The sequence below is a fragment of the Diadema antillarum genome, unplaced genomic scaffold (assembly GCF_040938485.1).
Source record: "Diadema antillarum isolate AM-2024a unplaced genomic scaffold, OU_Dant_1.0 seq00000392_RagTag, whole genome shotgun sequence".
NCBI classification, from domain to species: domain Eukaryota; kingdom Metazoa; phylum Echinodermata; class Echinoidea; order Diadematoida; family Diadematidae; genus Diadema; species Diadema antillarum.
This window is the reverse complement of record NW_027271387.1, coordinates 1,184,375-1,210,267: the sequence shown is the minus strand read 5'-3', so window position 1 is coordinate 1,210,267 and position 25,893 is coordinate 1,184,375. Positions and strand designations below refer to the sequence as shown.

The 25,893-nt window shown below is 39.5% G+C and overlaps 1 protein-coding gene across 1 annotated transcript in view; it reads right to left on the bottom strand.

Moving 5' to 3' along the window:
- The window catches only part of LOC139731979 (myoferlin-like), a 74,121-nt gene that overhangs the window by 8,399 nt on the left and 39,829 nt on the right, over positions 1-25,893 (bottom strand). The window contains exons 22-45 of the mRNA XM_071642851.1: positions 25,241-25,384; positions 23,820-23,903; positions 22,555-22,634; positions 21,700-21,817; positions 21,131-21,233; positions 20,332-20,456; positions 19,289-19,453; positions 18,465-18,528; positions 16,516-16,593; positions 15,510-15,691; positions 14,747-14,899; positions 13,425-13,523; positions 10,649-10,810; positions 10,169-10,331; positions 8,797-8,933; positions 8,051-8,080; positions 7,626-7,655; positions 5,541-5,648; positions 4,579-4,704; positions 3,457-3,618; positions 2,759-2,850; positions 1,521-1,691; positions 917-1,071; positions 241-469 (exon numbers count right to left, since the gene is read on the bottom strand). Coding sequence (XP_071498952.1) covers positions 241-469; positions 917-1,071; positions 1,521-1,691; positions 2,759-2,850; positions 3,457-3,618; positions 4,579-4,704; positions 5,541-5,648; positions 7,626-7,655; positions 8,051-8,080; positions 8,797-8,933; positions 10,169-10,331; positions 10,649-10,810; positions 13,425-13,523; positions 14,747-14,899; positions 15,510-15,691; positions 16,516-16,593; positions 18,465-18,528; positions 19,289-19,453; positions 20,332-20,456; positions 21,131-21,233; positions 21,700-21,817; positions 22,555-22,634; positions 23,820-23,903; positions 25,241-25,384 — 2,960 coding nt within the window. The remainder of the gene's footprint in view (positions 1-240; positions 470-916; positions 1,072-1,520; positions 1,692-2,758; positions 2,851-3,456; positions 3,619-4,578; positions 4,705-5,540; positions 5,649-7,625; positions 7,656-8,050; positions 8,081-8,796; positions 8,934-10,168; positions 10,332-10,648; positions 10,811-13,424; positions 13,524-14,746; positions 14,900-15,509; positions 15,692-16,515; positions 16,594-18,464; positions 18,529-19,288; positions 19,454-20,331; positions 20,457-21,130; positions 21,234-21,699; positions 21,818-22,554; positions 22,635-23,819; positions 23,904-25,240; positions 25,385-25,893) is intronic.

Below are 25,893 nucleotides of genomic sequence, written 5' to 3'. Positions count from 1 at the left end.
GAAGTAATGCCCTTCCACAGACAAGGTACTCTTTCCTTACTATACCTTAAAGTTATGTTTCTAGACAGTTGCATTTGTAACTGCGTATTGACAGTCTGATATATCATATTAGATGTACATGTATACACAGTCTGGCACTATTCTATGACAGATTTTCAACCTTCAAGCAGCTACTGTTGAAGTTTCAAAAGCAAGAACAATCATTGGTGCAGGGCGTTCCTGTACACGAATTAAGCTTACTTCTTGGCCTTTCGAACAGTGATGTCAAAAGGCGGTCCCGGCTGGCTCATACCGCTGGGAAAGATGTCTACCCACATCTCGAGGTGGCCCTGGACCAGGTCTGGCATGACAGGGTTGTACAGCTTCCGAGTCTCCACGTGCTCCCGGACCAATTTTTGGGCCCGCAGAGCGTAGAGGGCCAGTCTCTGGTCCGTCGGGCCCCAATGCTCGTTTTGAATCTTGTTGGCCTCTACGAGTGGATTTTCGTGAGGTCGAAGGTAATCGAGATAGAGTGGTTAGTCGCTTTGCTTTTTTGGAAGTTCGGGATAGATTTCAATATTATACGCCGACGTTTCAGTCACTATTTACTTGATCAAGTACAAGAGTATTTTCTGACAGCATTCGAGATGGTAACTATACAGTGCAACAACAACGTAGGCAACATGTTAAGAATCTATACATTGTAAGGCCTAAACCAGTTCTCCTTGATCCATATTTCACTTTACGTATGTTTTCTAGTATTATCATAACGTTACCTTTACAATTATCATAATAAATGTGAGTACAACTAATAACTATCATCATTAGTCATAATTGCAAACAGTAGCTACTAGTCATATCATTGTTTTGCTTCAAACGTTAAATCACGTCTTGCGAATGGTTTCTGAACATGCGCAACAGACTGACATAGACTTACCGAGGTCAATCAAATTGAAAGTCTCGCCTCCAACGATGACGCTTGAAGGTGGATCTGCGTCCTCAAAGATCGGGGGAGCCATCGAGTGTCGCTTGCAGTGCTCGGCCAGGAGCTGGCGGGGAGTGCCCGTGTCGCGCCAGATGTTCGGGCCTGAGCTGTAATTTCACACAGTAAGTTGCAGCGAAGCCGTAAGACTACATAGTGACCAGTGACCATATACATATTCAATTCAATTCATCGACTCAATTCAGTTCAATTCAATTCAGTTCAAGTCAGTTCAACTCAACCCAATTCAATTCAATTCAACCCAACTCAGCTCAACTCAATTCAATTCAGTGCAATTTAATTTAATTCAATTCAATTCAATTCAATTCAATTCAATTCCATTCCATTCCATTCCATTCCATTCAATTCAATTCAATTCAACAATATAAATGGGTACCAAATTATGACATGGTATAATAGATAATGGAATGACCTTCTTGGAGACGAGAGTCTACATTGAAGAGACTATACTCTTTGTACACTAGATCATAACAAAACAAGCAAGCAAAAACGTTCAACATAATTCGATATCATAATAAGAATGACGAGGTGTGCTCACATGTTGTATGTTTGGGGGAGACCACAAGTTGCGCGGTACTGCGTCAGAAATCGATTCTCGAGATCGATGACAGTTTGACCGATCATATCGTCACGGCTCAGTAGGTCCCGATCCATTACTGTGATCACGAGGTCCTTGTGTATCGGCAGAACCGTCTTGATCTCAAACAATCTAGACCAAAATGAAACAAATGAGCTTGTTATTAAAAAAATGGAAAAATGCAGATGGCGATTTTATGGCCTCGTGATGATGACCACTATAGCAATGTGCCATAATAATTGCCACGAGTAGTCAATATGACATAATTTGGAAGTGGTCATGGTATCAGTCCATAGTAGTATGCTTTCAGTAGTTACTAGTAGTTTCAGATTTGGACCATACTTGATGTATATTGGTTTACCCTTATCAGGACAAAGCGAAACCTAAAGACACCAGGGCTATGTAAAAAAGAACAGCAACAACAACAACCAAAACTGGATTGTTTTATTTGCGTATGTCTGTACTAGGGAAGGGGTTCTCCCGCCCTGCGACATGCAGGAAGCACAACCATGTATAGTGTAAAAGGGAATTTCTACCTGTTGCATAATAGCAGTCTGTAACTTTTGTATCGTCCTCTTGAAATGATCGAAAAAAAACTTATGTATCAACTAACGCAAACAAATTGTCATGCAACCTCTGTCAAAGATTTATAGATATACTTATTGGTTTATGAACTTGGGAAGGGGAAGGGAACACATTTGAGCTGCATAAAAATTGCCTTATTTATATTCACTTCACCAAAATCGCATTTACCTTCCGCACCACGCTAGTGAAAACTTCTGAGATTATACTTGTCGATTGATAAGGAATATACATCAGATTAGACTTAAACTTTCATTACTGCTTTGCCCTTTGGCAGAATCTAAAACTAACCCAATATTTCTTTTACTTAGCGGAAATGTATCGAGATGACAAAGCAGGCTCAGTGAAAATTTAAAATCGTGGTCGGCCTCATTTTAAAGAGAGCGGAGAAAATCTTTACACAACGATAACCAGCAAATCACTGTCAGTGAAAATAATATCTTTGACGAAGATGGTATCGATGGTGACGATGAAGGTGATGGTGACGATGATGGAAGTTTGATGATATACACATTTCATATAGATAAAATGAAATGAAATTAATTTTTGAAATGAACGAGAATGATGTGTGTTGAAACAATATGTATCAAGATTGGACACAATCTCGTAAGCGTTACCTGCCGAAGAAAGGATCGAGGGTGTTGGGCACGTAATTCTCATTGTCGTCCTGCTTCTTGTTGCCAAGGGAAACGATGACGTAAGGATCAGACTGTCGAGCAAAATTTGTGAGTGACAAAAAGGAATTACTGAATGCAAATTTGCAGCAGAACTGTTACATAACGGGCGTTAACTACTAGGAATACAGCATATGAATCCGTTGATTGAAAATAAGAGAATATAGCAGCTATTTGTTGGTCTTTTCTCTCTCTTCCTCTTTTTTGTTTTTTTCTCTCTCTCTCTCCTTTTCTTTCTCTATAAGTATATCAAGTGCATATCATAAGTTACATTGTAGATCTCATATGTTTAGAATAAAGATGAATTTGTGAGACTACCAAAGGAGTCATATTAATAATGCATGGAATATCAAATGAAATTTCGTTTTTCTTACATGCAGACAGTTGTTGGTGTCATACAAGTCATTCTCAACAAGAACACAGAGCTTGATTTGACAGTGAATTTAGCGTTTCGAATCTTTGTACTGTAGTTAGTGTTCTTGAATCTGTTGTGTTCTTGTTGAGTCCCTTCTTGTTCGTGTGACGAGTCTACTTGAAGTTTGATACTGTTGTTGTTGTTCTTGTGTTTGTAAATGCTAGTGAGGCGGCATGAGTTTTATCACTTAGATCGAGCATTAATGTAGCAGCTATTGTCGTCTTACCAGACCATTTCTGTCCATGGGGCACAGCTGATGCGCGCGCACCACGTAGACACGCACGATGCATTCCACGAGCCCGACGTGCGGTAGCTCGCCCTGTTTGAAGAACATTGGTTCCAGGGGTTCCTTCATCTCCGGAGGCAGTGGGTAGATTTTGAACGAGCCCTAAAAGGACAGGGGATTATAGACGAAGAGAATCTTCAGGTCACCTGCATGGGTCTCAGATACATAAAACATGCGACACACAGTGATTGCAGTTCCCATGGCAACTGCTACGCAGCAGCCAATCAACTGCTAGTAAGTCTCTTGTAACTATGGCATCAGTTCATATCAACTTGACGGCTTTGACATGAAGATGATAATAATGATGATAGTAATATATAATAATGATGATAATAGAAATAATAATAATAATGATTAATAATAATAATAATAATAAAAATAATAATAATAATAATAATAATACTAATAATGTCTTATTTATCCAGGGTAGCCTCTTCAGTGTTGCCACTGCTCTACCAGAGGGCCCTGCCATTATTATTACCCTGGCGTTGCCAGGTACCCATTTATACACCTGGGCCGAGAGGGACCTCGTGGGTAAAACATCTTGTCCAAGGACGTCAGCACTGGGCGGGATTCGAACTCGGGTCCTCAGATTGGGAGTCGAGAGTCTTATCTACTATGCCACAGCGCCCCCATAGCAATGGATGATGAGGATGATCAATGCGGATGATCAATGTGGATAGTGGCAAGGTTTTTCAGGAATTTCAACAATAAACATGGATTATGGTGCTGCACTAGAGCTACGACAGGAGAGACTAGAAGAGGATTATTGCATCAGCGATCGCCTACGGGCAGAGATATGTACAGCAGAGAAGAGGGATTATGGTAAGATCTGTGAGTGCATGACCAGATTTGACATCCTTGAATTAATTAGCATTATATTATTTTGGTAATAACTATCTTGATGGTGACCTTATTGTTTTTCAAACATTTTATGCAAAATGTTTCTTCATTCTTTGGATTATGTTTCAGTTTAAAAAAAAATCTAACCGATTTTGAAATTAACCAAGACAGTGTTCAACTGCGACTTTGATTCTCTGCCCGCATGTGATCATTTTGTACCTTGAACTCGCCCACGTTGCTCGGTTCTTGGTCCCCTTTCACCTTGCCTCGAGTCAGGGAGAACGTGTCGCAAAAATCGGAGAAGCCGTTGAATTCTGGAACCTTCTCTAGTTCGTAAGGAATGAGCTGGAATAGAAGAATAACCCAACGAATGATCGCAAGTACAGAATAATAGTGTGGTGATCATCAGCCTCTAGTAAATTTCGTCATCAGAATCTAAAATATCAAGATATAGAAGAGTTCATCGATCACTACCTCTACTATACCGGTCGGATCATCATGGTGTGACATTCTTGAAAGATGTTATTGTTCATGGAAATGAATTTTGAATTGTACGCCCAGTTGTTGTGAGAAAGATTGACTTCCTTGTCATAAAGGTGAGGCACAAACAGAAATGTATGCAGTGTCCTGGGAATTGCTCTGCAAAGATCAATTTATAGGCAAATTGTATAAACATGAATGTAAACTAAATAAACAAATTCTCTCAAATGTGCAAAACAAAGTGGCAGCTGAAACCTTTCGAACGGGCATCTTACTATTTGATATTTGATAATCATACAACAGAAAATAACAGAACATAACAAAACAGAACGGAATACTCCCGAACAATATGAAAACATATATCACGCGTTCCTTTGGCATACGATTACTAGTATTTAATATTTTCCTTCCGTGCGAAAAGGAGTAAAGTGTAGGAAATTCAAAACTCTGTTTCGTGTGTATGATTGTCGAAGTGTACACATATATTTTAGAGAGGGATATATTGATAGATTGAGGGTGAGAAAGGATATATATTACAAATATACAAATATATAAATATATAAATATGTAAATATATAAATATATAGAAATATAAATGCATATATATATAAATATATCAATATATAGATATACAAATGCATATATTTATAAAGGAGGAAAAACTGGGAGGGAGAGTGAGAAAATTCAACGCCTCTGCCTACCTCCAGGGTATCGTAGCCGCGCTCCAAGTACGACACACACTTGTCGGTATCACCGATGGATGCGTAATATTTCGACCACCAGTCGATCTCCTCCTCTGCCACGGCCTCCTAAAAGTTCGATAAAAGAAGTTTGATAATCGACAAGGTTGTCGTCGATAGTTTGACAAACAGATTCTTATCAATTGCGGACGCAATATACGAGAAGTCTTCATTACGATTATTAAGACATAGTGACCGTCCAATTATTAATGAAGCGATAGACAGGTTTATGAACCATGATTGGAAAGCAAAGTAGAAAGAAAATAATGGTAATCTTTCAAATACATAATACTTTGCTTGGATTCAATATGATTATGATTATTATTTATTCGACCAGATGAAGAACATGATATACATGTACATATCATAACATTACAAACATAACACAAAAAGTAGAGTAAACATTACAAAAGGATACACTATACATGTACTGGACATGTAAAACAAAAATAATGATAGAGGCAAAGAAGGTGCCAAATTCAAGTCAGGGTACACATAAGTAAAGACATTTACTATTTCCCGTACCCATGTGAGCCAACACATGTTGCCCCCAACTAGCAACATTGATAAAACGCATGCAATTTACAGACTTACGGTACACAATTCCAAATATCATTCTGTAAATATGAATAAGCTATATAGACTATACACGGATTCAAGAGAGTGCAAGTTTTTAAGGAATCAGAGCTAGAAATCGGTATATCAGTGACATCGGGTGTACGGATTGCTGGCACCTGCGTCTGTTGACAAATTACATGCAATATTGTAGAAGCGGTAAAAAGTCTAGACGATGTAGTGATATATACAAGAGGGTATTTTGGAAGCTACCACAGTGTGCTGATGATCAGTTTTGTGCATGACAAAGTTGACAGATGGTCGATCTAGAAAAGTTAGCAAAGAGGAAACTAAACGCGGACACTGTGACAAAGAGAAAACCAAAGGATGAAGGCTGATACGCATGCAGTTTCAGCAGTGTTCTAGAAAGAGAGAGTCTCCAAAAGAGGTCGAAGAGAGGACCTTAACATAGGAAGTTGGTGTCACTGTGGATGTGCAATCGTGGACGGTGGATGAGCAAATGCATGGAGAAGAGATGTGAGCAAGAGATGTGATGCTGGTGGATGATCACTCAAGACTGCCATAACTGCTAGATTCCATTCATTTCAATTCGATATTTGGTTTTAATTCACACATGCAAGAAAAAAGTTGAATGTGCACGGTGGCAGACAAACAAAAACGTCAATAACAACACTTGTAGCTTCATATTACTTACAGTAAAACGAATTACATCATGATAACGTGAACAGAAATATTTGCGATATTCTAAACTACTTGTCAAAACTACCATATCATGACTATCAGTAATGATTATGGAACGAGTTTAGATGGTAAAAACTTAAGATGCCTTGTAGATCTGAGGATGATGTTCATGTGTGACACGATCCTTTCATGAAAGCGAAGATGAATTAAGCAACAATCATGTATCTCCCCAGCTAAAAATGGAGATCTTGGAGAACAAGAATTGCCGTTCAACTTTGGATTTGTTAAAGTAGGCAGACCAAGAGAGAATAATGTCAAAACCAGATGAAAATGCCTTAAGAAAGAAGAACCATTGTGATATAAAAGAGCTGAGTCATGGGTAAAAAGAGATAGATCAATAATTGAAAAGAATGGGATAAGAGAGGAGAAGGAGTCGAAAAACCGTGTTCTGCGGTTAAACTTGTTTTGTTTAAAGTTGACTTGTTTGGTATTTGGATCAGGTTCCCATCAGAAACCCTTAAATGTTTTATTCCCAAACATAATGACTACGCTGATGTTGATGAAGTGTGTAAGATAAGAAAGGAAACCGTTTCATGATTTAGCGTTTCAGTTTGCACGTATGGATTTTATCACAATGTCGATACCACGCACGACAACCATACCAAAGTGTAAAGGTTCTAGTGTACTAAACAATGCTTTAAGAAGTGCATGACGAACGTTGGCAAGCATAATTATCCTTAAATGTGTAAAGATTGGAGTGCGCAATAATCAAGATGAGTTGTGACATACCGGGTCAACCGATCTTGTTCTCTGCCACCACTGTTAGGATAAACAAGGAGAAAAGGAAGAAAAGAGAGAAAAGGAATAAAGAGAGAAAGGTTACATTTACATGGGTGTATCCGTCATCAAAACCCATACCATGTCACTGTGAATTCACGTGTCGTCTGCAACAAAAAGATTTTGTATTCAATGAGTACGATTTTTATCTACGCGTGTCTGGTGTGAATATAATTACCTCCTAAAAATTAACATGTTTGATATCGTAATCTTTATGCCAAAGTAACCCATACCCCTACATCATTATGATGAACCAATGTTATGATCAGGATTTCATGTATATAGTATTACATCACATCGTAATTCCATTGTTTTTTACACGTCTCAGAAAATTACAATCAACATTTATGAGTTAAGGGATAAAGCTTTTCAAATACCTGCATTCGTCTTAATCCGCCCATGCTGATCTGTTCAGAAAAAAATATAGAAAGAATATAATATCATGTATATATGAAGCAACAGAAAACGACACCAGAAAAAAAAAATCGTTCGCCTAAACTCACAGCCTTCTGGGCACATGGATTCAGTCGTTTAGAATATCTTACACACGTAAAACCCGATTCTCGTATAAGAAATGACCTCTGTTTTGATCGTGTCAATAGATAGCGCTCTTAATAATCGTCTGAAATAATATCATCGTTTATGTTGAGAGGCAATAATCTTAATTAATATAAAGACAACAGCACAAGAGTGTTCTCGTAATGTTGGTGGCAAATGTAGGTACCAATACTCAATTGTCTACAGAGAGAGAGAAAAAAGTGAAAGATTCAACGACATAAGAATCATAATATATATCTTAACAGAAAATGGAGAAAAAGTAATTTGCCTGATACATATATACACTTGTACATCCATGCATGATAAGCACACATTGTATCAAATGGTATGGTATCTACATGATATATCTCTATGGGCTCGACAATCCCTTCTTGTACTGGTCATCAATTTCACTTTTTGGTAACCGCAAAAACTAAAGAAAATGTTGAAAATGCATACTCGTGAGCTGTATAACTCGTGAGCTGTATAACTCGTGGGCTGTATAACTCGTAGGCTGTATGACTCACGGGCTGTATAACTTATGGGATTTCGAGCTCGCGATGTGGACCTAAATCAGTATCGATACCTTTTTCTTCCTCTGGTTGTCTTCGGCAGACAGTGTGACTTTTCGACTTTTGTCCGTGGAAGACTCCCCATCCGGCATGTCGATCACTTCGTACTCTTTCTTGTCCGGGCGGGTAAGTGTGAGCCCTGGTACGTCGTCTTGTAATACAGAAATAGGTTTCGAGTTTAATCGGAGAATATCACTGAGTATTCAAAGCTTCTCTGCTTTTCAAGATGACGAAACATGCACTTATAAAAGTCCAGACAATACCCTGTTTGGTTACTGGCAGGCCTATGTTAAGTAGGGGAACCCGGGGCAAAGAGGAACACAGGGCAAAGTGAAACACCCCACTAAACCTATATATTCAGTCTTGAATCTAAAGCTCATGCACCAAGATCCCTCCAGAATGCTCCATCTTTTGAGATCAGAGCTGTGTAAATAAATAATTATATGTGTGTCTTTTAGGGAAAATATTTGTTTTGCATACCTCAAAACCAACAATTGATGACAAAATATTTTATGCCAAATTATAATGCTTATCTGAAATAGTATCTCGAAACCATGGTAACAACGATGCATGGATTTTAATTCAATTCATTCGGTTTAAAATGATTTCATTTCCATATAAAGTAATACAAAGTAATTTAAGCTTCCATAAATCGTGATATCAGGGTTAGCAAATATTGGCCGACGTCACAGTTATGCCTGTTGGGAAAATTATACATGGTTGGGGCAAAGTGGACGGGACAAGGTAGAACATGTTAACTAATGGGTTTGTGGGTAAAATGAAGTTTGGTGTGCATTTGTTAGCGGTAGTCCTAAGGTAATAGTATAAACCAAAAATCTTGCTTTACTCTGCTTTGAATTCCCGTTTTGGCTGAAATCATATCCTGTACTTTTTCCTCATGATTTAAGGTATATTTTCTTTTACAGGCTACACGCATGCAAATGAACATCTATCAACAAACTTAATGTTGCATTCCAAGTACATCGAGCTATAATAGCAATACAAAGGTAGGTAAATTTTATTGTGGTTAGATGGCATGGGTGAACCTATGGTTTAACCCTGTGAGTTCTTTAAGAATGAAACCCATCATCCTTCCTCTGATATTTCGATCGAACTTTAAAAGATTTCTTTTTTAATTGTAAATATGTGCACATTGTACAGTGCTGTCTATTTACCGTTCAGAATGATTAATGAAATCATCCAGGAACAGATTTCACTTTCCTGAGGCATTTAACATTCATTTGCACCTACATTATTTCTTCATAGCTTCTTCTTTTAAACAATACTGCATAAACTGGATAGGTAGGATCACACAGCGTAGAATTTTTTTTCAAACTGGAAATGTTATCAAACATTCCCACTGGAAGGAAAAACTACACAGCTTACCAGCTCTGTCATCCGTTGTAGATAGTCGCAGAGATCGGATGCGCCGGTACTTTGCAAGCCCGCTGATTGCAGTGATGCCCACGATTGGTTTGCGGCCGAACGCTCGGTGATCGCGCACCTTGATGTTTATCGGGGGCGTGTAGAGTTCTTCTCGTGGCAAATCCTTCATGACCATAAAAAAAAGAAATGTGTTTTAGCCTCCATATTTGACATTTAACATCGTGACTACCCAGCTGTAATGTTCTTTCGAAATGTTAAACCATGCATTATCATTATTATCATTCTCCCTTATCCGAACTGCATCGAATTGTAATTTCGAAAATGTTAAACCATGCATTATTATTATCATTATTCGTCCTTATCTGAACTGCAGTGAATTTGAGCAAGTCAGATAGTACATTTGAACCTCGAATTGGCAACGGTAGACTTGACAAAAGCAATACCCCCTCCCCCTTCATGAAAGGATTTTCTATTTCTTACCACTCGCAGGATGAGGATCGGCTGATCGAAGTTTGGGTTGGTCTTCACGTTCTTGATTACTTGCGATTCCAGAACCTTCCCGCCAATCTCAAACTCAACACTGGGTGACGTCACATTCATCTGCATGAACTTAGACAGATTGCGAACTCCCCAACACAGAATCTGTTCGAAGACAAAGCACACAGATCCAATCATTTCCTCTCTGTTTTTGATACGCCGGTTGTAAGCGCTGTGTTCTAATTTTTTTTAAATAAAAATCAGCATGAATTGTTCCATGTATAGATACCAAATAATAATTCATCTAGAAAATGTTAAGCTGCGTTTACACCATGTTCCCGGCAGCCACAGCAGCCCCCTTTCTGGCCACCGTGGGGGAAAAAAAAACCCGGGATGGACGTGAAACGACGCGGTGAGGCGGGACTGTCTAATGTGGCAGGCCGTGATTGCCGTAGATGCCGTGGATGGCGTGTCAGATTTTTAAACTGTCAGAAAAATTTACCACTGCAGTCGGTGCAAATGAGGAATTTTGTATGCTGCGATATAACGGGGTGAACGCAAGGAAACATGGCGGCACGTAATAGACCGTAACACAACTTGGAGGCGGTCCGTATTGGGACGCTACGGAAAATAATGGTAGTCATAGCCTAACCAGACGCCGTGAGAACAGCGTCTGATAGCTGTATGTTTACCGGAGAGAGGACTGGAACGAACAAGACTAGAATACGAATAGGGAAGGAAAATGGCTTATCTACCCACGGCGCACTGCGTTTCGGGCAAACTTTGTATCGTTTTGAAATAAATGTTTATTCATTTTATGCTGATCAGGCCACTCTGTACAAAGATTTGCAATGAATAAAGAAAATAGATAAATCAATAAATGGGGCTGTTATGGTCGCCGGGAACATGGTGTAAACACACCTTAGACCACAATATTTTTCTTCTTCTTTGTTTGTTTGTTCGTTTGTTGTTGTCGTTGTTTTTGTGGGGTGATCTCTTTCTGAAAGGTGCCCTCTCTGTTTGTTATAGCGCTGTTCCTATACAGAGTGCCCTGTCATATAGTCAACTTATTTGTATAAATGTCTGTAGTCAAAACTGTGTCCATGCCAGTGGATAGTGTCTAGCAATCAATATCCATGTGCTGCGGACCCCTGCTTCCTTTTCACCAGTCTTTCCTTCTCTAACTGCCCCTTCCCGATGTTTTGTTGTTATTGTAGTTGTTGTTTTCCGTGTTTTTTTTTTTTTTTTTGGGGGGGTCTTTTTTTTTGGGGGGGGGGTGCATTTGTGTGCTCTCACTAATATATCTATTTTTTAATTTTCAATTAATAATTGAGTGGCAAAAATTGTCATCTTCCAATCTTATCTTTTGCGTGGGCCATACAATATATTCCAATAACACGATGAATTACTTCAAATACATTATCATAGACTATGTACGTGCATATTTTTTCCCCGCATTCTAACTTACACGTCCGTATTCTTTTTTTAATAGTACTGAAGTTGTACAATTGATTTGAATTCTCGGTATCACCAATACCAAGGTGCCGTGCGCAGAGCAGCGTTTTAGATGCATTGTGAGATAGCTCAGGGGACAACTTAAATGCCCCGGTTTTGGCTGCATATATTATGCACTCAGGTCACGTTCTGTCTTTATCCAGGGGTATTTTTTGTTGAAGATTTCTTCGCTTTCGATCATGTGACCAGCACATTGAAGCATTGCAGTAGTGAACCATGACTCCAGTAACCGCAAATCAGTAACATTTCGAAACTTTCAGCTCTTCTAAAGCTGAACTATAGCCAAGAAAAAGGGAGTAACAGCGTAAAAGCAGACAAATAACTACATTGAATCGTATGGGAACTGCGACGCGCGCGAGACAAATGCAAGCGACAATGGACCGAGGAATTCCACAGTGCATCTGTGAGAGGGCTTTTCAGCGTGCGCAGAAGTTTTCTGCGCATTGGCATCCCACAGCACAGCTTTAAAGGTAGGCCCCTATACATTTCACGCCTGGATCGAAAGGGACAAAGTGGGTTTAAGAATCTTGTTTATGGATGTACGTTGACTGGGAATGATTCTAGTCCATTTATTAGTCCATCCGCCAATAAACCAAAGTGCCCTCACAATTCCCTTCTGTGATGTAATGATATTTCAGGCGTCATCGGGACGAATAACTTTTCTGGATAATGAATTTTGAAAACTACATCTCTGAACACTTTCTTACGATTAATCAAGAACATATGCGGTGTTACAGTGATCTAGGTAGAAATGCATTCGCGTTTACAATTTCATCTGACAATGAAATAAAGTAATCTACCTCCGTTTCTGCTAATCTCCGATTTCATTTTACGTTTCTCGTTCTTGTGCTGCTTAAAGAAAAGGAAGAAGCGCTTTCACAACAAACAAGATAAAAATCCCCACAACGAAACAAAATCATATATCCACGACCATGCCATATTCAAAATAATGCGACAAGCGACAGAACATTAAAGCAAAGCAAAACCAAGAAGCAAACCATGTCGCCCCATGATATCAGCAGAATTAAACAAATAAAAAGGAATAGGCCTTTGACAAGACCAAATAAAACTCAACCATCTCAAATAAAATCATACAAAACAACACTACAAGGTAAATAAAATACAGCCATTTCCAACCATAAACAAATGAAAAGAAGAAAAAAAAAAGAATAGAAAACAAACAAAGCAAACCAAAGGATTATGTTAAGTCTGGTTTGACCCAACGTCCGTGTATTCATGATTTACGCGCATGCGTATAACTCACCTCCACTGCAGTGTGTTGCATGACGGGTCGGATTCCGCTGGGAACCACGTACCGGTTCTGCTTCATGGGCGGCATGAAGGGCAGGTCGGAGTGACTCTTCTGCAAATTGAGGAAAACTTGGGGTATAAATTGCTGTACAGCGCAGAGAGGATACATGCAAAGGAGGAAAAGAGACAGACGAGAAAGGAAAGAGCGCGAGAAATTTCAATGAGAGTTTTTGATTTTTCGTCTAAATTTTTCTCTTTGTAAACTTGAAACGAAGCAAACTCAAACGACAAATTAACGTTTCAAGACTTAAAGTCTGAGACATATGGAAAAAAATTCTTTCTGCTTTTAAGGAGTGATATGTTTCAAATGAAATTATGGGTACACGATAATGAAGGGGCATGAGCATCAATTGATACTAGCGATGATGAGGGTAATCACTTAATTTGGAATTGCGGAAGTGTTAATTACTCCCTAAAATTTGTCTGCGATGAAGGTGATACTCATCACAATATGAAGGTCTTGTTTAGTGTTAAACGTGATATTGGAAGTTTATTGCTCAGATGCGAAGCCCATGGCTAGGTAGTTTAGATTTGTATATAATAATTAATGAGAGGTGTTAAAAAAATTGAATGAACAATTCCTGTTGAAAATGCGAAGTCACTGTCAAAATGGCACTCCTGTTAGCATTCAATCCATTCACTGACGCAGATACATTTTTTTTTTAAATTTCTTTTTATTTCGCAGAACGAAGGAGATTTGTTGTTTGGTGTTTTTCTTCTTCAGTCAAGAGATTGCTTAGTCTGTGTCCCGAGAATTTGCCTTTTGTCTCAATAAATGTTTAGATTTTTAATCAATTTTTGTAACTTGCGCAATTTCCCTTCTTTAATACATGTCTCATTATTTCACATATTCGTGTATGTATAACTGTATCGTAATTATTCATTTCCAGCCAGGCTTATTGTTTATGTATTCTTATCATGGACGAAGAAATGAAATGAAATGAAATGAAATGAAATGAAGTAATATGGAATGAACCTGAATGGAGTGAAATGAAATGAAATAGAATCAAACGGAATGAAATGGAATGGAATGGAATGACATGGAATGGAATCAAACGGAATGAAATGAAGTGAAATGAAATGAAATGAATTGAAACGAAACGAAGTTAAACGGAATGAAATGAAATGGTATGAAATGAAATGGAATTAAACGAATTGGAATGACATGAAATGGAATGAAACGGATTGAAATGAAATGAAATAAAGTAAAATGAAATGAGGAATGTCTAAAGAAAGCATGCGGATATTTTCAAATAGGGAACTCCTTTGCCTCACCTGAAGAAAGAGCTCGAAGGAAGCCAGCAGCTCTCCAGCATCCCTCTGGCCCCGCTGGAGGTCGTGCCAGGCGAGGCGGCACACCCGACGGTCCGATGGCTGCAATTTCACCATTGGTTTGATCTTTGCCCTCCCGAGGAACTCGTCATTTTTCTGAAGGTACAATAATGGGATGGCGCGTGTGAAGGTTTTCTTACGTAATGATTGCATCACTTCTTTGCTTTAAAGAACGTCATTTGAGTGAAAATTACGATATTTATCTGTTCGCTCATACGAGAGGGATTCTCACGTCCGATCAGGTTCAACAAGAAATGATGAATTTCAATGGTATGTCTGTATTAAGCTATAAATTTCCAAACAAATTCAGTGCCCTTGATACAGCAATTATACTGACTTCAAGTCTCAAGTCCGCATTACCATTATGTATTTTCTGTGCAGAATCCCAATACACAATATGTAATGCTTGATTTGGAAACACAATTTTATTTGCAACTCTGCGATGACTTATCGTTATTTGATTACTTCGTACAATGCCAAGATTAATCGGATATCGAAATATATGTAGCAGCTTTTGCTCTACCTTTAAACAGGTTTGAAAGACCATCAAAGTTAGAACAAACAATTACGGAAAGTTTGGCTGCGAAAGTGCAATTATTTAGGCAAGAAAAGAAACTTGTCAGTGTCGAAAATGAGAGCGGAAAACACGAATTGTTGAAAGAGTAATATTCTTGTCAATATTGTCATAATGTAACAGGAAACCTACGTAGGCATCGTGGTCATAGATCTCCACGACGATATCGGGGGGATGTCGGGCAACGAAGCGCGGGTCTCCGTGAATGACGATCTCTTCGAAGATCAGAGTCTGGTCCCACTGCGGCGAGAGTGAGTGCTTGATGAAGTGAGTTCGCTGACTCCGGAACAGGATGCTGACGAAGGCGAACGGATCTGGATAAACCACGAAAAGCACGGGTGAGGCAGGTGAGCGGAGCAGCGAAAACGAAATTTTATAGTCACAATTTTCTCCAAATAGATATCCTCAAACCATTCTACACACATTTTCTACATTTCTATTAACGAATAGTAAAATGCACAATCAATGCCATGATCGTAATATCATCTCATGCTTGAATACAGTACTTATTCGATTCTTTCAAGGTTCATTTCATTGTTTTGCGGAATGTACTTATGATAATGTGTGGCACCTTGACATTTTCCTTGCTTTAAAAATAGTCAACGAAAGCGATCTGGAGATCACCATTTTAAGTTAGACAATCTAAGAATCACTAAAGCTTCGGCAGTGTGAAGACAAAGTATGAGTATAGCATTTTTCATTGTGTACCCCCTAGAAGTCGAATTTCGAGTTGTGTTCGCGAAGTAGAGTTCAAAAACTGTAATTTCCTCTCATACCAACTTTCCGTAGGGGATAAAGTTCAGAAGAGAATTAAAAGAAGTCTTCATACCCTCATTTGACCATTTGAGAATTGAGATTACTTGACCAAGTAAGACATAGCTGCAACAGGTGGAACACTGAATGACTACCGCTCGGCTGAGAGACACACCCATCCTCTATACCCCCATGTCAAATAACAAAAAAGAAATGTAACGTGACTGCCGCAAGCATAGTGGAAGCTTCGTAATGAATACTCAGCGGCCATCAACATTATCGCTTGGTCAGTTTAAATCAGCATGACATGAACCCATTGAACCCTTTACATAAACTGCGGCCCATACCGTCATTGCACAGCCCATGTAATATATACGAGCCTTACCTGAGAAATTGTCCGAATCGGCAGCGATGAGGTTCCGCGCCTGGAACATATACGCCCGAAGTTGGTATTTATGCACCTCTACAAACGGACAGATGTATAATAAGTCACATTAGTTGCTCTGAGGTAGGTAAAAAATACAAATCAATCCACCTTGACATCCCATTTCTTAATTTACTACCAGTGATGGAAGAACATTATGCGTCATAATTATCTGGGACACTGAACAAGACAGATTGACGATATAAGGAATGAAACCGTTTCGTTAGATGTCCATTTCCTCCATGTCTTCCAATCATCTTGACAGCAAATATTACGCTTGTAAAGTCATAACCATGCATAATAATATGTCGTATTCTAGGAGTGATACATGTCTTATACATTTTAAAAACTGACCTCGGGATCACCTCTCATGACTGAGATACTCAATCCTTTGTCTTTATTGCCACAGTGTAACCACTACGTTATTGGTTTCCCTTAACATCATTTCATCTTCTACATTTGCCGGAGTTATCTTTTCCATTTTATTTCTTTTCATGATAATATATATCGCAGTTTTCATGTGGCCATGCTGTACTGCAGGAGTCACGTTGGGGGTGAGTTGGCTCAGTCGGCAGCGCGTCTGCCTCCGACCCAAGCGACCCGGGATCAAACCCGAGTCTGAACTGAGCAATGTTGTGTGTTATCATACCGTCCCCTCTAGAAAGAGGCAAAACACTCTGTCCCTCGGATAGGACATAAAATGGAGGTCCCGTGTGTGAGAGAGTCACAACTCACGCACGTAAAAGATCCCGCTTCATTCATTCATCACAAGGAGCAGGGTGTTTAACCTGGTGAAGTGGTCCCACCTCACATCCAACTGGACCCTATCGAAAACCAGCTTAACATAGGTGAATATGGGCTATCCAGCCAAACAAATGTTGTCCCCAAATTGAGCAAAGATGGACACACGATAAAGGAAATTTTCAAATTTGGCTCTGTCATTCGTAAAAGCATCTCATAAGTCATCTCATGACCGCTTGTAGAGCTTCTCAGGCTTCGACAGCAACTTCATGATCTGCGGCAAAATCTTGTGGAAGCCAAGAAATACCCCGAAGATCTTGCAAAGGTTTATCCTATAATTATAAAGATTCACATTTTCATGTAGCCTTCTGATGTGGTTCGTTGTTATCGTGTTTTAGGCATCGAATTCACTTATACATTTGATTGGTTTTTAACCAAGTTTGGGGCCATCTTAGTGCAAAATATTGAAAATTACATATTTTCAATACAGTAGTGATACATTGCAATAGTTGTACCGTGTGAAAAAAAAAAACCCGGAGGGACCCACTAAAAAGACAATGCTTGTAGATTGTGGGCCCCTCTTGTATTAAGTGATCGATGCAAAAATTGAATTGAATTGAAAACAGCAGCAAATCAGCACAAAAAGTTTGTGACAAAAAAAAAGTTTGGCAGCCCACTAAGAGACAGAAGGACAAACAGTTACACACAAAACAACAAACAGAGTAAAGAGCATAAGACAAGACTGGGACAGCAACAAGATTACTCGTAGGGAAAGAAACTGACTTGACGACACGAGAGGAAACAAGACTATAGCGTGATAAAGAGGCAACAGAATAGACAGGAATAAATAATTGTCTAAAGATTTGATCCCAAAGATGCGACAAGATAGTCGCACATAAGGTTGAACAGGGCTTTGTGGTATTTTTGCACAGACAGACAGATAGACTCACAAACACAAACTTCCAAATCTACTGTGTAAGCGGTGATGAGAAAAGGCCAAGTGAGTATTAAGCATCCAAGTTTAATAGTTAATCTTACTACAAACCCGTTGTCATTATCCGCCCAGTACACATACTGCACCAACACACAGTCAGGAAAGAGGTTCAATTCCCGATTACGTTTTAGGACCCTATTCGGAGGAGGAGGAGGAGGTAACTTTGATAACTTACCTTTGGGTTCCAGGAAGATTCTCGGAACTGCCTGGTCTTCCTTCTCCGTTTTTTCCTCTGTCATCTATTGACGAAGAACATCACCAATATCTCTTTAGCATAATCATTGCAGAGTAATCCTCCTAAGCACAGTATATAAGCATGCAAATCCTTGGGGTTGTAAGAATGCAAGCATCTTTCAAGATTAAAGCATGATTCTGATTTTGATGAAAGTAACCCTGTTTCCTATATTTACGGGATTTTGAAATCTGCCCATAAATGTTTTATAGACCATACAAGGTTTCTATATGGTCGATGGGTTAAAGAAAACTGATAATCTGCATAGGGACTCTGTGACTGTATATGAATGGGCCTCCTATCAATTCGATCGCTGGTTAGATCGAGAATTATTGTCGTTTGGAGTTTTGTTCTTTTCGTTAATGATTGTCGAGGGAGTATAGTGTCCATCTTCATATTCATCCTCTCGAGTATTTCAATCGGCTGCCGTCTTGGCAGCCTGTTGTGTCCAACACTACTACAACGGCTTTCCCGCCACTTACATAAAGCTACACGCGTTTCTTAGATGGCCATAACAGCAAGTAAAGTGTGTGATAAGGTGTATGATGCCCGATATAAGGAGTAATTAAGCGGTCTCGCCGAAGGAAAATGAATGTCGCTGCAAGACTTATATTTACTGTCTATAGAAAGACAAAATGAATGGCCAGATTTATGATCTGAATTACGCTTTGAAAACATGCACGCGTCTTAACCACCAGATTTCTATTGTGCGAAAATCAAATGGATGTTTGATATCTTTATCGGTCTAACATCAAAATAAGCTGTACCGATCTCCGAAGTTCGAAGATGGATGCGGCGGTGTCACTGGACGGGATCATCTTCCGATGCCATCGACGCCTTCGGACGATGTCCATCTTTCGCTCCGTGGCGTGGAAACGCATGTGGAACATGGGCGCGTACTCCCAGCCGTCTGCTTTCATATCCTCCTTCGTCTGTACAGTTGAGGTAGAAATGGTTCAGGGGGTGTTTCATAAAGCTGTTCTTAAAGTTACCGACGACTTACGAGCGACTGGTGATCAGTTCTTGTGCTGAATTATTGAAATTCTGATGAGTATATAGCACATTACAACTGATCACCAGTCGCTCGTAAGTTGTTCGTAACTTTAAGAACAGCTTTATGAAACACCCCAGGTCTCACACTCGTAAATAGCGTCTTTGGTAGTGTACTTATAAAACAATGCACTGAAGATTTCAGCGCGTTTGAGATGCCGAGTAACCAAGTTGGTATACTACAGCCCTGAAATTTATGGGAATTTCGATCGAACTTCCAATTGAAGGTTCTATACAAACATTCTGCGCGAGTGCCAATTGTTCAATAAAGAGTAAACGTTCATATCTGCCGTTTCTCTGACATTTTTGCCCCTCTTTCTCTTACCCTCTAGCTGGTCGATGATACTAAAATATATTTGTACAGCTATTTGTTGCAATCTTATACGTTGTACTTTCACAGTTGCAATTATTATCTAAGGTAGATCGTGAACAACTTTTGATATAATGAAGGCTCGTCCTTTGCGGGAGATGCTATAATTTGTATGGAATATCGATTGTTTGGATTTAAACTTTTCCGACAAATCGAGCGTGCAATGTTTTTGCTATGAGGATGATACACAAGAAGCATTATTTTCATTGCTTTATAGAAATTCACGTTTTGGGACGTCCTAAACAAATCGACACTGTAAGTGATTTAGGCCGCCAGTCTGTCTATCCCCTGTCAACAGGGTGAACATTTCATATTTCAATGTCAGAGTGCCTGCCAGACATGTTTGACTGAATTTCTGCACAGCATCAATTCCCTTCCATCATCGCCTACCTCTTGCACGCTGACTTCCTTGACCAGCGATCGTGGTCGAACCCAGCGCTTCCTGCGACACATGTGATACGTTCGGCTGGCCGGCGTCCACGCGGCCGACGTCGACTCCACGCAATACTCGTAACCTGATGTGGAAAACGAAAAGGAACGTGTTGCATGCATCAGCGGTGCTATGGTAAAAAACTCCACATTAAGATTTTACCGTAGATACGAACGCTTAAGCATTGGAGAAGAAGTCACCGTGCCGAAACTCGTCAAAATGCCCTTTATCTAATGCAATAGGGTTGCCTTGCGCTTTAGCGCATATCATCAGGTTGCAATCTCGCCGCATTATTCTAAAGATTGCTAAGAATTTATCCAGAATGTTAGCTTCTTTGCCATTTCATGGAGAATACCCGTCATTCTTTGTCTCTTTTTTTTTCTCTCTTTCTTTTTAAGATGATCCTTCGCACTAGTCCAAACATTAGCCTTGTGACACATCAGCATACTTTCGATACACTGTTTTGGTTGGCCTATACAGCAGGAAATACTGATTTAATGACTCGTATTTCAGTACAGTTCGTGCAACGTTAGGGTAATGGGAGGCTGACAGTGCATCGCCAAGGCCTTTTCTTCACAGAGCACCGTGGAGTGATTAATTTAAGCAATACTTCCAGTCACCATTGGTGACAGCTTGGCTTCAACCAATCAGCTGTGAGGATTTGACAAGATCCGAGCATCGATTCACATTATATACAACATTACCGCGGTGTCCCGTTAGCCCCCTCCCGCTCCCCCCTCCTCCCCCACAGTTACCAACCTTCGTCATCGCAGGCTCGGTTGATATCCACCTGCCATGCATCGTCCCACTTCCAGCCGGCCGGGCATTCGATTTGGGCCCTTGATTGGACTGGGTCTCCTTTCTGCCTCACAAGAATGGTGAAATGAGTAATAGAGAAGAAGTAGAGGTTACCGATTTCTTCACTAGGATATGAATCATTGAAACTTAATAATAGGAATCAAAATGATGATAATGATTTTAGATGAAAGAGCTAATTTATCGATTTTCAGCAGTATGACTGTCTGAAATCAATCGTTTGATGATTACAACTAATGAACATTGTAAGGAGATATAGAGACTAGCTATTACTTTGGTTTAAGCAAAATCTAAATTCATTAAGCCGGTGCGAACATCGTGGAAGTTTGCCCTGCTAACAACATTACATGCTTTTGTTGGTATCTTTTCAAGAAACGTTTTACAAGTAACGGCGAGTTATTTAAGAGAGAACCCTTTTTTACTGCTAGTTTTTTTATCTCTCATTGAAGGAATAGAGTCCTTTCCTATTAGTGAAAAACATCGATGGAACTAGATGGGTTAACTAAGCTTACCACGTTGGTGAAGGGAGTGGTCGATTGAACCCATTCGCCACCGGGAATAAAGCGGACCTGCTGCTCGAAGCAGTCCTCAAGGAAGTGTTTCAATCCTGCGTCTGCATCGTAGAGTAAACTTTTTTGGAAAATGAGTAAAAAAAAGAAAGAAAGAAAATGTATAACGTTATTCATATCCTTTAATTTTCAACTTTGTAAGTTCAACTTTGTCATAAAGGATTAGGCGGAAATATGTCAACAATTATGACTCACCGTGTGATTAATCGCGAAAATTTGTTGATAATGCATGTGATTTAAGGCACGTATGTTATGAATGATAAACTTTAAGGAATAGGATGAAGCTTTATCACACTAGCTAAAATTATAATAAAAAGACGGGTGTACACTATGATTGCAAGTAGCTATAAAGTTCTAACACAGTCATGTTCTCACTATAAGTAAAATATAAACTACCATAAACTGAATTGGTTGTTTAGATCTACGAAATCATATATTCACCGAGGTGAGTATATTAAATAGAAAAAAATATGATACATTAATTTCCGTTCACAGCTAAATATATCGAAAGGCAAAATGAGAATGAAAGCATTAAGCAGAATATCTCACCAGGACACGGAAGTTTATGAAAAATGGTCATATAATTTATTCAAGGAACAAACATAATGTCACATCACTTCGATAGAAATAAAACGATGAATAGGTTTCAAAATGCCTAAGATTTTGCCTACGGCATTACTGACAGAAAAAAAGGGGAAATGTTTCTCGCATCCTACGAATCTCGTACGTCAGATTTCATATAGCTGTTTACTTGTATCCTGACACTGCGTTCTGGTTCTGCTATTTTTTTTAACCCACCTTGCATCGAGGCTCACAAACCAGTCACCGTCCCACCTCCATCCCTTTGGCGTAGTGAACTTGTTCTTGGGAAGGTTTAGCTGAAATGAAAATGAAATTAATGCGCAGGACTACTCGTGAGAGCTCTACCATCGCTGGTATACATCCCAGTCCCACAAACTTAAATATCTGCACTCTTTCTTAGCACTAAGCATTAGTCCCTTGTCTATCCGTAGGAGTGATTAATTTTTTCAATAGGTATTCTATGCTCAATTAACGTAATGATCAACTCCAATACACAGAATTCTGTCATTTGCAAAACTATGGGAGTCGCAATGTAGAAAGCAGTTATCTTTCCTTAAAATTCAGCAGTGTTTATTTCATAACAAGTTGTTTAGCCTTCACATCTGGAAATTCTTTTTAAAAAAGAAGTAAACAACCCTGGTTTTACAACCAGGTTAGCATTACACATAAGCATGCGACATGGCTCTTTATTCTGTTATCAGACGGCGAATTACGAATGATTATGTTTCACTTTAAATTCGTGCCATCAAAATATTTCAGTATCTGTCATTGCCAAAAAGACAAGATTATGGGATGTAGATTAGATCTAATCTAATCGCATTAAAATGATTTCTCTCTATTTCTCTCTATCTCTCCCTTTCCTTCTTTTCTTTTGTATTTGTTTGCAATGAGGCGTCAATTCAGCACATTTCATTACACTTAATTATCAAAGGAACGACCTGCAGGATTTTTGTATATACCTCTCAAATCAAACAGAAGCTGAAGTGAATTAGTCACGATGTGAAAAGTGCCAGAAATGGAAATGATAGGGAATATATTTCGTGCATTTCCCGAGCTGACGGGGAATATATTTCCGAGTTACGTGTTGCCACAACAAAATATTTTGCACCTTTAACAAAGCAGATAACCATTCGACATGTTCGACGCATGATGTGTTCCACATGTCGTGAAGAAATCATGTAATTTTCGCAAGTATTATCAAACACGGCGGAGTATGCGAACGTGACTGACTTTTGCGCATAACATCAACACTCCTATAGGCCATTACGTCACAGTATGCATCCAATTCAGTGGCATAGTTACTCTTAAACTGTACTTTCAGAAACAAGCAATTTCAGACCCATCTCTCTTTACATTGCGTCTTTGAAAACACCACGCTTTTTAAATATTCAGGTATAGATGGAAATTAAAGTTATAGTGAGAAGTTCTTGTAGGTTGAAAGTAATTCTGTAAGAATCTGACTAGACGGAGTACAACCGTACCTTGCCCGAGGCGTCAGAGTACTTCGCGCGGGAAATGAGCGCCTTGTCGGACCACTGACCCATCATGTTCCGTTGGTTCTCGTACTGCTCAGATGCCGGGGAAAACAGAAAGTTAGAAAATTCTTGGTTACTCGGACGGTATCATGGAAGTCCAAAAATGAAAGCAAGTAACAAATGAACCCTCTCGAGACCACACTTTAGAAACAACATAGCGATAATGCTCAATGACACCTTGCCTCTCTATGAAAGAGTCAAATATTGCAGTCCTCGTTGTGTTTGCGTGGTTTCGTTCTGTACACTAATTCGCGCTATGAAATGATGTAAAGACTATCATTCAGCTGCAATGTAATAAGAAGAAGGTCCTCTCTGTTGAATGTTTGCAGCACAAAGGAATAATAAAAGGGTGTAATCCTTCTTCCATGGACCATCATCTTTATCTCTCTAATCATTGTAATTGAAGGAAGATGGTGTACTTTATGATAACGCTTAGATATTTGTTGGTATATTGAAGTAATATTACAGTATCTATTTGTTCATAGGTTTGATGAGGAATAGGGCCGAAAATGTTGGTACTCTATCTTCTTAATTCCAATGTTTTTTGTTTATCCTCTAACTTTGTCTAATGCTTTAGGAATGCTCTTAAAGCGCATTGGGATTCATGGGGATGTGACAACGCTGAACTTAGCAAAGAAGAAAATGGGGGGGGGGGGGGTGACAGGAAGATAAAAAAGCAACACAGATATAGGATTATAAACCAAAACTGAACCAGTGAGAAATGGACCCTGTTTAGGAAAGAGAGAGAGGGAGAGAGAGAGAGAGAGGGGGGGGGGGATGGGGAAGAAGCAGGAGAAGACAAATAAGAATGAGGAGAGAAGAAGAAGGGGAGGACTGGAGCAGGAGGAGGATTTGAGGGAATAGGAGAAAGAGGAGAAATAGGTAGAGGAGAACGAGGAGGAGGAGGAGGAAGAGAAGAAAGGGGATGAGGAAGAGGGTTAGGATGGAGAAGTAGTTCCGCGGAGGAGGAGGGGGATGGAGAAGTGGATCAGCAGAGGAGGAGGAGGAGATGGAGAAGAGGATGCAAGGAGGGGTAGGAGGAGGAGGAGGAGGATAGAGAAGAGGACCCGAGCAGGAGGAAGAGGGGGATGGAGAGGAGGATCCGAGCAGGAGGAGAAGGAGGATGACGATGGAGAAGAGGATACGAGGAGGAAGAGGGGGAGGGGGAGAATAGAGAAGAGGATCCAAACTGGAGGAAGGGGGATGGAGGAGAGGATCCGAGCAGGAGGATGATCGAGGAAGAAGAAGGAGCAGAAAAAGAAGAAGAAGAAAAGAAGAAGAAGAAGAAGAAGAAGAAGAAGAAGAAAGAAGAAGAAGAGGAGGAGGAGGGGGAGGAGGAGGAGAACTTCATGTGAACCTGACCCTACCGTTTCAGCGTAAACAGCGATAGATGAATCCGTGAGGTCTTTGCGGAAGTTTTCACTGTGTTCCTCCAAGCCCAGCCAGAGTTTGAGCCGCAGCATGGCGGGGATGGTGTACAGACCGTCGTCAGCAGAACTCGGCTTTACGTACTACCCAGATTTAATGGATTGATAGTCAAAGGAAGAGGAATAGATAACGTTGTTGTTGTTGTTTTTTCTGAGAGGACTATTGATCATTTTGACTCGGATAATCCCCAGGGTTACCATACTCCGAGTTAGGACACAGTGAGATCAGTGAGTTCAGTGATAAGTTTCAAGAGCAGAAATAATCTTTCACTCTCCGCTTGGTAAGATAGAAATATCCACATTTGATGGAAACTGTTATACTCCGAAAAGAGTGTTAATTGAATGGTTCATGTATACATTCTGAAAAAAAATCCTATGTTTAATTACAGAACTATAGACTACGGCTTTGAACAATACAGTGTGACATAAATCATTAGTACTTTAGACATGTTCAAAACATCAGGCATTTGAACTTGATTTTATACCAACCACACTTTGCCAAAATACTGCATATCATTGGGTCTGAACCATGAACATTGAGATATATCGAATAATATTTATTTCTCACACTTGATAAAATGATCTTATTTTAT